Source organism: Pygoscelis adeliae, unplaced genomic scaffold (assembly GCF_000699105.1).
Source record: "Pygoscelis adeliae isolate BGI_AS28 unplaced genomic scaffold, ASM69910v1 Scaffold58, whole genome shotgun sequence".
Classification (NCBI taxonomy): Eukaryota; Metazoa; Chordata; class Aves; order Sphenisciformes; family Spheniscidae; genus Pygoscelis; species Pygoscelis adeliae.
Genome location: NW_008825564.1, coordinates 1,255,031 through 1,267,847, shown reverse-complemented (window position 1 = coordinate 1,267,847; position 12,817 = coordinate 1,255,031). Strand labels below are relative to the sequence as shown.

The following is a 12,817-nucleotide window of genomic DNA, read 5'->3' as shown; positions in this document are numbered from 1 at the left end:
CGGCGGAGGGCTCCTGCCGGCTCCGCCTGCGGCCTCCTCGGGGAGGCACAGGAAGGTGGGAGAGCAAGTAGGAAAGGGGGGAAAATCCGAAGGAGGAGAAAAAGGTTTGGTCTATCCAAAATTTTCCGTGTGCCCCAGATGCCGTTACTGGTATTCCCCAAATTCCCGTGCTCCCGCAGGCCTCCATCCTCTGCCCTCAAGCCCCTGCAGCAACAGTCTTGTTTCAGTTCTTTCCTCAGGAGCCTGCTTTGTCCCTGCTGCAAAATTTCATTGTACTGCTCCAACCGTTTTTCAGGCAGCAATATCCATTTTTTTTTCCTACGCAATATGCAACCTACGGCCTGCCCTGAGTTTGTCTTCTCAGATTTTCTACCAGGTCCTCAGGTGCAATATCCGCATGGTGAGTGAAAGGATGCTGGCTTGCATCAGCTATCTGTTCATGTTTCTTAAGTTGATTAGGCTGTTCTCTGGTTTGTTTTTATCTCAGTAGTTTTGTTTGTTTGTTTTCTACTTACTGGTTGGATGGCGTCCAGGCAGTCTTTTTGGATTATGGATGGTAAGATAGATATATATATTTTTACTCTCTTGTTTTCAGCAAATATAAGTGTTCTCTGTAATAAATGCTATCTGAACAAGAGAAAATAATTAGCTCATATCCACATGCACTACTTGTAATTTCTTCCTGGTCGACAAAACAAGCATACCGGTCCATATCTTAACAAAGAAGTTGTCTTTAAATACTTTTGGAACATGTACTCGACACCATACCAGGCAGAAAATACACAGCCTGATTTTCATTTACACAAAAGCCAATTTATAATGCTCAGGAAGCCTTGCAAGGCTTAAAGCAGATGTCTGCACCCACTTAAAGCTTTCCGCGCCAGAGTTGTGCAACTGGATAGTTGTTCAGGACTTGCTGTTGCTGAACCAGGTGAGCGTGCCACGCCTGACGCCTTACTCAGGGCAAAGCTATGTAGATTGCATGTTTGCGTAAAGATGCATGTGTTTTCTTTTGTGGCAATGATTTTCATACGTTTGCAGAGTCTCGGAAAGCATGATGACATCGAGCTATAAAGAGACCTTGTGATTTATTCTCTTGCGGTGGTCTCAACATTTTGTCCTCTTTTTCTTCCACTGTTTGCATAGGTCTAAATTGTTATTAATACAGAAGCCATCCAAATACAAAAACACACCCTGCTACTGTAAAGTGTGACTGTTGAATTAAGCTGAAATTGGCTAAATAGTAAAGAATTGTTTGGTATAGTTAGACAAACTCATATATGCATATACAGAGACTTATTTCTGTAGGTAACTGAGTAAAAATCATGAGCTTAAGGACTTATCTTCATATTTAATCTTCATGGTTTTGGATTCTATATTCAAGTGGACACAGTAAGAGAAATGGATTCATCCCCTGAAAGGGACAAATAACAGCCTCTGCTGGAGGATCAGAATGTCTCAGCTGGACTCCCTAGTGAAATGGGAATAAATCTCCTTCTAATGGAAATGCTGAAGTCCAGAGCATCTGTTTGCCATAGCCCTACCACCTCTGAGAAATAAAGACACATGCTTGACTGGTCATGGCGTTTGAATTCCTCCTTGTTCTTCCAAGCCGTATTTGGGGAGCTTTTCAGAAACAGGAGGGCTAAACCCCAGAAAAGAAGGTTCCAATTCCATTAGTGCTAAAGTTACAGGGACTTGTCGTGGTTTAACTCGGTTTAGCTCCAGCCAGCAACTAAGCTGCTCGCTCACTCCCCCCCAGTGGGATGGGGGAGAGAATCGGAAGGGTAAAAGTGAGAAAACTCGTGGGTTGAGATAAGAACAGTTTAATAGGTGAAGCAAAAGCCACGCATGCAACCAAAGCAAAACAAGGAATTCATTCACCACTTCCCATGGGCAGGGAGGTGTTCAGCCATCCCCAGGAAAGCAGGGCTCCATCAACCGTAACGGTTACTTGAGAAGACAAACGCCATCACTCCAAATGTCCCCCCCCTCCTTCTTCTTCCCCCAGCTTTATATGCTGAGCATGACGTCATATGGTATGGGATATCCCTTTGGTCAGTTGGGGTCAGCTGTCCCAGCTGTGTCCCCTCCCAACTTCTTGTGCACCCCCAGCCTACTTGCTGGTGGGGTGGTGCGAGAAGCAGAAAAGGCCTTGACTCTGTGTAAGCACTGCTCAGCAATAACTAAAACATCCCTGTATTATCAACGCTGTTTCCAGCAGAAATCCAAAACACAGCCCCATACCAGCTACTATGAAGAAAATCAACTCTATCCCAGGCAAAACCGGCACAGACTGTAAGACAAGGATAAGGCATCTTCGCAGAGTAAAGTAGAAAGAGGACAGAAAACTGACAGTATTTACTGAGGTAAAGCTTGCAACAGGAGAAACTTTAAGATGCAGTTGCAATCTTCCTTCTTGTAACGTGTCCACTGGTATGAACTCCTTTGTATTCTTTAGCTTTCCTTTCCTTCAAGCAGAAGGGGTACAGTTCTCCTTTTTCAGATGATAATAGTGACATTGAGGAAGAAGGATGAGAAGCATGCTCTCCACGACACCTTCGGGATCTATTTGTGGAAGCTTTGAGGAAGAAGAGACCTCCACTGTCAGTTCAAGAGAAGAAGGCAGCAAAAATCCATCACACGAGAGACAGACAGACCCACTCGTGAACGTGGGCAATAGAGTGGATATCATTCCATGAGAAAGCAATATTTATTGTATCCTGGGATAGAGAATGTATTACCAGGAGGCCTTCTCAATCTCTTGAATTACGTGAAAAAATTTAATTATGACTGCACTGCTTCAAAAATGTGAGACCTCAGGGCTTCTGGCCTACTATAAGCAGCAGTTCAGGAGATCCAGGTTCGAGGACCAAGTTTCTCTCCAGCAGTTAGGTATTTCCTTTCTACCCATAGCACTCCTTTAAAAACATGAAACACTGAAAATAGCAGAATCTTTGCTGGAGTTAGGGCTCTGTTGCACTTGCACATTTAAAGTTATTTTCCAATATGACTTTTCCTCCCTCTTTCCTTGTCTTGACCTTTCCTTTTCTTCCTCATTTATTCCCTGCTCCTTTCCAGTCTTATTCTACATACACAGTCCCTATTCTCAACGCTACTAATCAATTATTGTCACAACTCCCTTCCTTCCTTGTTATCACCTTATTTCAGATCATCCACTGTACTTACAAAGTAAATCTGTGGCAGACCCATTAGTAAAACTCGGGTGTCTGTTTAAGACCCAAGCTAGTTTTCAACTGCAAACTCAGTGGTTCCTCTTTCTTCTCCTGCTGCCCCACCTCAAAACAAAAGCCCAAGCAAATGTTACAGGTTTGGTCCTGCCCTTCTGCTTCTGGAGTTCTTTTTCTTCTCTGTTTTTTTTTCAGGTGTTGGCAAAATTTGAGGGTGCTGACACGTATTTCATTGCAGAAGACGGATAATCTCTGAATTACATAGAACCTTCATGATAAACAATCATGGAATGGCAGCTCAGGGTAAAAGTAGCATTTTCCTTGGTATATTAGGAGCTGGGTGGTCTCTAGCTCCCAGCTGGGTCAGGGGATACCTGGGATGAAATTTTTTCATAAAGACTCATTGAGGGATTAGCTGGTATATAATAATAAAAAGTAGGGCAGGAAGGGATCTTCAGAGATCATCTCCTTGGCTCAACCCAAGATCACTTTATAATTAAACCACCTCTGAAAGATGTTTATCTTATTTGCTTTTAAGAGCCTCCAACAATGGAGATTCCACAGGTCCTTTAAAGAGTCCGATGCTTAACTATTCTTTCCTTAGAAATAGGCCCTCACGTCTAACCTGACCCCGACTGTAATTTTAGCCCTTCACTCCTTATCCAGTGCTTCTGTCTCTTCTTATAGCAACCTTTTGCCTATTTGAAAACTGATATTACATTGCCTCTGATTACTCTTCTCCAGGCTATTTTTCACATCCTCCTTGTGCGGACTTCAAGGGGGTTTTCTGCTGTGTGTATGTGTTTGGTGGAGGGGGAAATCTACTTTGCAACTACCACGGCTGATGTAAAATAAGAATGACAGTAAGGGATAAAGGAGATTAGGAAAAATCCCTATCCTTCAGTGGGTCCGCATCTTTCCTCAAGTGCAGTGGTCACTATCGGACACATTCCTTTAACTGAGATCTCACCAGTAATAACTGGAGTCAATAGATGACTTCATGAGTGAGGTATGAAACTCCTTTTCACATACTCCAGTGTAACATTTCGTTTTTCCACAGCTGTGCACCACTGTTGACTGATTTCACTATAATGTAAACGATGTTTTTTATCAGTTTACAGTAAAGTAAGACAGTCATAATTTATTTTGCATTCTTTCCTCTGCAACTTTTCTAACAATGCCAGCAATAAGGCTTATAATGACAGCTGAAATGTGGAGGTTCCACGCTGCTTGCAAAATGCACTTCTGCACATGCATACAGCATGTAAACGTGAAGTTCCTTTAAACCTGGTACAGGTAGTTTGTGAGTTGTTAGTGGGCAATGAAGCTCTTTCAGTTTGAAAAGTGGGTAGAATTTTTCTAGGTATAGCCTCAGCAGATGGGAAAAAGGAAATCTTTCTAAAGAGAAAACATCTTTTAAAACTTTATCACCTTTTTCTGATAGTCATTCTGCATTTCTCTGCTCCCCTGCGTGATCCCAACAGTGTGTTCTTGCACCCGAAAACAGCACTAAATATTCACCCCATCCAGCATACTCTTCTGCTCTTTGACATCCTTTTCTCCTTCCATTAAGTGGTAATTTTAAAAGCATCCTTCCTGTGAAGTATTTCTTCAGAGAAACTCAGGGTTACAAGTGGGTGACAGTTTCCTTGCAGCGCAGGCCTGGGGCTCATTCTGGAGCCTCAGTTCTACTCAGTGTCAGTGAAATGATCTGTGACTTCATGATGTGGCAGTTGCGTGGAAAAAATGGCTAGATACGGACAAGTATGTCTGCCACATTTGAAATATGCCTTCCATGCCCAGCAGTACTGCTTGATTTTTTAGTATTTTATAGATATTTTTACACATACATGCATGCAAACACACACACACTTATATAGGTATGGGTATGTGTACACTTGAAAGTGCATCATTTAGTGAACTCTCCTCATTTTGCTATCAGACTAACGTGAGAAAATGAATGCTGTACATATATACATATATAGTATATATATATTCAGGCTTCAGTCCATCATCAGTATATACACTGATATATATATCATCAGTGTAATCTCTAAGAAGGAAAATCCTCTGAACTCCTACGTGTCATGCTATGAGGAATCATGCTACAAGATCCCCTACCAGGAAACAAGTTGGAGCACCTTGAGGAGCCGGAGTGGTTGCACCTGCCTCATGAAACAATAAGCCAGCTGCTGTTCTCTGAGCATAATGAGTTGTTCTGTCAAGCTAAAAAAAATTCAGAATATGAAACAAACAGTATATTTTAAAAAGACGTGTGTGTCCCCCACCATAGCCCCTTCAGTGCTACCTGCTCCATGCTTCTTAAGAAGTGGGCCAGGCTAGGGATTTTTGTTGGCTATAGATGCTTCTTTTGATATGAATTCTCCTTGCTAAAATCAAAAGCAAGTAGGATTTTCTAATGGTAGGAATAGGGTGGGCAGAGCGGCCCATGTCTTGTGTGAAGGTAAATGGGGCTTTGGGGTGAGAGAGGGAGTGTCACAAGGGGTCTGTGGTTACTTGTGAGAGATGGGTTGGCAGGAGGGCAGGGATGGTCCCAGGCTTACTTGCAGGACAGCCTGTGGTGCTCCAGGGGACATTCACAGGGGAGTGAAACCATCTACAGTACCCTACATCACTCATGAAGAGAGATGGTGAAGGCAAACACAAACAGCAGAGGACTTTGTAAAGAACACCTCCATATGTAATAGGTGATTTGTATCTGCAGAGTCAGAAGATCACCAGGAGCAATACAAATCTGTGGCAGATGTATTTACAATTTGTACTTGAAACACAGGCCTGGTTGTTCTTACTTTGCATGTATGTCAGAGCGCTTCCTTATGTGGAATTACTCAACATTTACAAGTCAGGTGGGATTCAAGCTCTGCATAGATCAGTGGTTTAATTTAAATTAACAGCGAGTCTGACAAAGCAGCCTTATAGTCAGCAAGAAATGACTATACCCTGGCCAACCGTTTTCTGTCCAATCAAACAATCCAGATTTGGCCTGCTAGTCTACATGAAAGTGTATCTTGAGACAGAAATGAATGTGTTAATTCTGGAAAAAAAAAATTGCTCTTTTTAGTGAGTATATAAACACTCGGCATATTGGTTTTTTAACCAAGATGATGCAGAAATCCAGAGGATGCCTTAGACAGTAGAGGGCACTGTGACCTCAAAAATAAGCTCCAAACTGGGCCATAGTTGTACCTATTTGTCAGCACACCTGATGGGACACAGGCAAGCGTGTTATTCCAGCTGAAAGGGAGAGCTATTTGTTTCACAGTAGTTCAAGAGGCTAGAGCGGTGATGTAAAAAAGTAATGGGGGGAGACTGATAGCTAGTGTAAAGCCATGATGCCTACAAACGAACTGTATTCCCACATGGAAAATTGAAAGAAAGGGATGAATTCCATCAAGTTGTTTGACACTGTGGCACATCTTAATGTTTTGGGAACACAGTCTCTAAAGCCTGATTTGGGTGCTGCTATTAGCAAGGTTTCAGAACGTATAATGAAAGCACACAAATAGTCAGGATCATGATTTGAGACAGATTATCAAAAAGTTACAAAGGTGAGGAAGGAGATGAGGAAGACATAAACTGCTGCTGTTAACCACCGACAAGGACTCCATATGGGATTTTCAAAATTTTTGTGTGTAAAATTTGTATTACATTTTTAGTTTTGTGTGGGTATAAATTAAAGGGTTTGTAGCCTCAGCATCATTTTTTCTCCTTGATAAGGTCTCTGGCAAAAAGACCAGATTTACCAAGAAAGCAGCCCTCAAAGTGACCATGTTAGTCACTTCAGTTTGTCACAGAGAATTCACCTTTTCTCAGTCATATGTGGGAAGCAAACAACATTCCCAAGTCATGGCTTTGTCATTTAAGGGGCCTTTGATGTGTAGGATCATCTTGCCTTCGCTCCAGTCTGCCATTTTGCTTAGTTTGCCAAAGGTACTTTCTATCACTGTCTGTGGGTAATTAATCTGCCTCTTCTCTACCTTCATTAACCAGGGCAATAAAGGATATACTGAAATCCCCACTGAGGCGAATATCAGGGTAAGCGAAGGGTGAAACAGAAATAAACTTGCTAACATCTGAACAGGCAAACTTAGACCCTGCCGCTGTTTCTGATACAGCTGTCTGTAAGTATTTCGCAGTGATCCACAAGGTTCTCTCACTCTCTTGCCAAAGTAGAGTTGCCAGTACATCTCCAGCAGTGTAGGTTTACTGACTTTGATATGGCAACATATTTCAGGAGCCCTACTGTTTCTCACATCTGGCTGCTCTGCCAGTTGTTAAGTGAAAAGCTACTCTGCGAACACTTCCAGATCATTGCTTTTCTCATGTTTCTGTTCTAAGTCCGTTGCTGGCCTTCCGTATTTCCACCATAAATGATGTCCATATTCTCAGTCTCGCATGGAGGGCATCTGCCATGAAATATAGTAATAGCTCAGCCCATGTTCATATGATCCTGTTCTGTTGTTGTCACTTAGCCCCTGCTTGTCGCTGCAAGCTGTTTCCTCCGTCTTCTCTGATGCATCTTTTGGCAGCAGCAACTTAGAGACGCGCCAGATAAACACTGACTCCGCAAAAAATGGAGCAAAACCATGGTGGCTAGTAAATCAGGTTAGGGTAAGCTGGATCCATCACTTCTGCTTGTAATAGTGAGTTCTGTGGTCCTCAGATAACTTGCTCTGTAATTTGCTCCTGCAAATAGAAGCATAACAAGATGCAGTTGCTGTGGCTGTGAATCATGGCATCTATGCCAAATTAGCATGACTACTTGCTGTGGCCAAATGCCACGCAGTGAGAACGTGCAGCGTACAGCAAGAGATCTTCATTTTGAAAGCTGTAAGGAGATTATATCGTGCAGAGGAGTTAAAAGTCCTCAAAACGGTGAAGAATTACAGAAACATTCCCGGCCCCAGTTGGGAGGAGATGATCACACTCCATGTTATAAGAAGGGGCATTGGGAAATCTCCCAAATCAGCTGCTCAACACGGCAAGTGGACGCCTATGCTGCTTTGATTGTTCTGTCTGCAGCAAGGAAGGAAGGGTAACTGGAGATACGTTAGACCTATGAGGCTCCCAGCGTAGCTTAATTTTTTTCCTGATATTTGTAGTATTTCTTGTTCCTTTTTCTTGAACCATTTTTTTCGGAGCTGCAGGGAAGCATTTAACGTAGCATGAAAATGGTACTGGAAACTGAAAGCCAAGAAATCAGAAAAAGTCTGGTGGAGAGTAATTGGGTTTTCTGAGTCACTAATGTTCTTCAGTGTTATTCTGGCAGCAGGCAGTCTGAGACTTACAATCATCTTTATAGAAATGAAGGAGGTGATTTCTGTGTCAAAGAAAGAAGGGTCTTCAGGACCTCTCATTCTAAAAATGTGATTTTTTGTTGCCAGGGTAGGCAAGCTGGGTAAGTTGTTCTCATTTGTTTCTAGTAGAAACAAGCTTTTGCTTGTATGAGAAGTTAGCCATACAGACATAGATGTTCCAGTTCTATATAGTTTTATAATATATAGTTAAAATGCAACTGCAATTTTAAAAGTGAGAGAAGATAGGTGTGAACAGAGATGCGCAAGTAGAGATCAGATTGCTGTATTACTAACTCACCAGGAGCATATTATTCCCTCTTCAGGATACAGGCAATGCATGTTCAAAGGAGTTAACTCAAGGGGGGATATTCATATCCTGCAGACAGAGAATTGGCCCCACAAAGCTGTTAAATAGGACAAGGTACGCACTGTAACTTGTTTGTCACTAGATTTTGCTGCCTTTTTCCTGGCAGATTCTTCCACGTACAAACTCCAAGGGCAATCCTGCTTCTTTAATTCTGCCTTAAGAGCCTCCTTAGCCTTCTGCACTTCTATTCAGCCTGGTCTTTACAAGAAGAGGTCCCAACTATTTCTGTTCTCATAAAGTTCTTTCCTTAGGTAAGAATTTGTCTGCTCTGCGACTGAAGCTCAAGTAGGATTAATAATGAGTTAAGTCAGATACGGCCATATGGTATGGAGCTCAAAATGCTCAAACTGCCTGGCTAGTTACCTCAGGCTCTGAGCTCCACATTGCTGCAGCTATGTTGCTGTCAGCACTCAAAATGGCTAATTTAATGCTAGGTTGAGTACATCTAATCAGGCAGCAGCCACACAATTGTTTGCTGAAAAGCCATACTTTCCAGATTATGCCTTCATTGCCTGCTAACCTTGGATTAAATAAATGAAGGAAAGGGAGCCTGAAGTTCCCTAACTTGCTACAGCGCAGTCCTGCTATTATTAAGTCTGCTGCTGAATGTGTGAAAGCGTGGGGGATCAACATAAACTTCGCAGAAGCAAAGCCCTGTGGTAGGTGGCAATGGCAGCCTTGCCGCAAAATCTGCAGAATATGCTCTGAGGCAGTGCCACTGGAACAAAGCAGGGCAGTACAAGAAACATTATTATAGATATAAAAAGGGAATTCTCTGCAGGCACTCCTATTCAGATCACCTTGGGAGAGAGAAGGGGTTGGTATTAGTAATAAACTGCAAAGTGAAGGTCTCACTTGAGGCAAGAGGGAGAGTGAGAGAACTGGTGGCAAGAAACAGTACAGAAGAATGAGTGGAGAAAAAGAAAGCAAGCTCTGGACTATTTGGTGACGAGGTGTGCACGTCCAGTGTCCTGAGGAATGGATACTGCTAGAGAATATACAGGAACTGCCAAGGCAACGTGTTTTACTTGCAGGGCCCGATACCCGAGGACTGCGAGTTATCTCCATTGACAGTGTGTCACGCCCACCATCCGACTCAGCATCCTGAGGTTGCTGATATCTGGCAGAGTGATTTGGAAATATGAAGAGACAGCCCAGTGATCATGGAAAATGCGTGGTCAGAGAGATAGGGAAGACCTAACAGAAACAGGAATGTTGTGTTCCAGGATGTGCTTTGTCCTGGGACAGCAGAAAACTGTGGAGCAACATCTTACGGATTTTGCTGTCCCTGGACAAAAGAAGTTAGGATAAGATGATTTAGGTGATGTCTCTCCTATGGCCTAGTATATATCCTTCAGCACCCTCAAGAGTTGAGAGAAATCAAATTTACTTTCAGAGTTACCACATTTCCTCCCCCCTCCCCCTCTTCTGTTATAAACAGCAAGGTATGTGCTGGCTTACTGGGATCACTCCTTTCGCTGCGATGTGCAGGATTAGTAATGAGCTACTCTGTGAAACGTGATGTTGGAAATAAATATAGCACTTCTGAAAAAAATGCAACTCCTGTGATGATATAAACCCAAGGTTTATTTCTTACTACTTGTGTCTCTTACAGATTGAAGCAAGTGTAATTTTATTTTTAGAGGGGTACTGCCCTAATGCAGCTCTTTTGAGAGTAGCGTTGACGGTTTTCTTTACCAATTCATAGTTGCTGAATATGGGCACCTTTACGTTTAAGAATGTGATGTTCTGTCTTTGCATTCTTATAATACCTTTTAAAATCTTCAGAGTTGTTTAGTTTAGTAGTATGTGCCTTTGCAATCAGGTTCTGTGGGTGGTGCCTTTTGAAATAAATTGCCTGAAGAGTTTTAATGAAAGAAAGCAGCCTGAAGGTAATCGATTTGCTGCAGGCTGGAGCAGGCCCAGTTAATCTCAATGGTCAAGCCATCCCACAGCAATCATTTGAACCTTAATAATCTCAACCCTTCAAGTTCATAAGTATTCCATTACTCTATTGATCTTGGCAAAAATTGAAAATAAGTTTCAGGAGTTAAAAATCAGCTGAACATATATTACTCTCTTTCTATGCCAGTTACATGCAGAACTCCTTAACTATGTGGAGCCTGTATATTTCAATCACTCAGCCAGCAACAATAGACTCCTTTGGTTACTACATTTATGATAAGGCTGCACAATTAAAATCAAATATGAAAAAGAGCAGATTGCAGAACTTTTTCTCTTGGAAAGCAGGTGGGAAAATAGTATGGAGTCTTCAAACATTCAAATGGTGTTCCTTTCACGCTTTCATTTATATTTAGTATATAATAAGCACAGATAAATGTTTCTTGAAATATTAAACTGCTACAGGTAATTCATGTTGGAAGAGGGGCCTGCGTGCTCAGGAGACGGGCTGTTTTATATAACTATATAAGCTGGTCAAATGAAAAATACTGTTTCTTCCTTGCTCATTTTTTGAGATCAGTGTAACACATGCCCTTTGCAATTATCTCCCCAAAACAGCTGGGGGTAGAAGGATGATTTTCCCTCAACAAGCAGAGAAATGTGGAGCCAAGAGTACTTGTGGACACACAGGCCCTCTGTCAGTCCCACAGGCTTGTCTGGTTTATCTGACTGTACCAGCTTGTATCTTTATACCCTTATTGTGGTAACAACCTTCCTACCGCCACGAAGACAGCAAAGGCTGTCCTCTTCTCATACATTCGTTATCTTGGCAGCTGAATCTGGACCAAAATTACCTTCCCGTGCTAACAATATGCCAACTATATATTTATTAAACATATTTTTTAAATACTGTCTTAGTACGGTATTTGCCGCGTAAGGCTCCAACCTTGCGTTTCACAGGATAGGATTCATAAAACAAATTAGGAAAAGAGATGAAAATAAAGAATGGAAGTTGTAAACATTTTAGAGTCACATGTCTATTATGCCAGAGGCAAGGGGTGGAAAGGCCAGGAAAAATAAGCGAAGAGTTGAGTGGAAAGATGATGCCAAGAAAACTCAAACATGTAGAAAAGTTGGGAACAGAACCATACAGAGTGAAATGAGGAGCGAGCAGGGTGAATGAAAAGCCTGAAGGCAGCAATGAAGAGCACCTGGGAGGCAAGGAATTTGTACGGTCAAGAACGAACTTCCAGGGGAAAAAAAAAACAAGGGAACAGAGAGGAAGGAGCAAAATGGATCCGCTTGGAGAGGTTGCAATTAGTGAGGAGGTTATACTCTGCTGTATTTAATCAACATTATCAAAAAGTGGTAATTAAATTAATATATCCCTATAGGATGAGTTACTGTCTGACCACTGCTGTGTGCTGAGCAAAAAAGCACGCGCAGGAGGAGGAAAGAGAGCGTTGCTGTAGCTGGGACTTGCTTGGCAGTTGCGTTGTGTATTCACGACCCCTGAAAGAACAGCAATTCCAGCTGTTCGTGTAGGCGCCACAGCGATCGCTGCCGTGAGGTGCTGAAGGTGGCCGCTCTGGGAAGTCGTGAAACGGCACTTCAGGTCTCGAGGCTCCGCGTTACGCAGGACCTCTGTGCAGCAGGACCTCTCAACCTCCGAACCCAGAGAAACGTTTCCTTCCGAGCTGCCTGTTGCTTGTGGCCTTGGCCCACTGGGAGCCCGGGGCTGCAGGCAGCCCTGCCGACCTCTCTTGCCTGCGGCGGAGGCCACTCGGGTGTTGCCACCTCGCTGGGACACGGTAAGGCAAACCCATGTTTAAACTCCAAAACACCTCCGAACCCAGAGAAACGTTTCCTTCCGAGCTGCCTGTTGCTTGTGGCCTTGGCCCACTGGGAGCCCGGGGCTGCAGGCAGCCCTGCCGACCTCTCCTGCCTGCGGCGGAGGCCACTCGGGTGTTGCCACCTCGCTGGGACACGGTAAGGCAAACCCATGTTTAAACTCCAAAACGGAGGAGGAGGAGGAGGAA

The 12,817-nt window shown here is 43.0% G+C and overlaps 1 protein-coding gene across 1 annotated transcript in view; it reads left to right on the top strand.

The window, feature by feature from the left end:
• The window catches only part of DPY19L1 (dpy-19-like 1 (C. elegans)), a 74,824-nt gene that overhangs the window by 10,865 nt on the left and 51,142 nt on the right, over window positions 1-12,817 (top strand). The window contains exon 2 of the mRNA XM_009332419.1: window positions 12,324-12,589. Within this exon, the coding sequence (XP_009330694.1) occupies window positions 12,324-12,589 (266 nt within the window). The remainder of the gene's footprint in view (window positions 1-12,323; window positions 12,590-12,817) is intronic.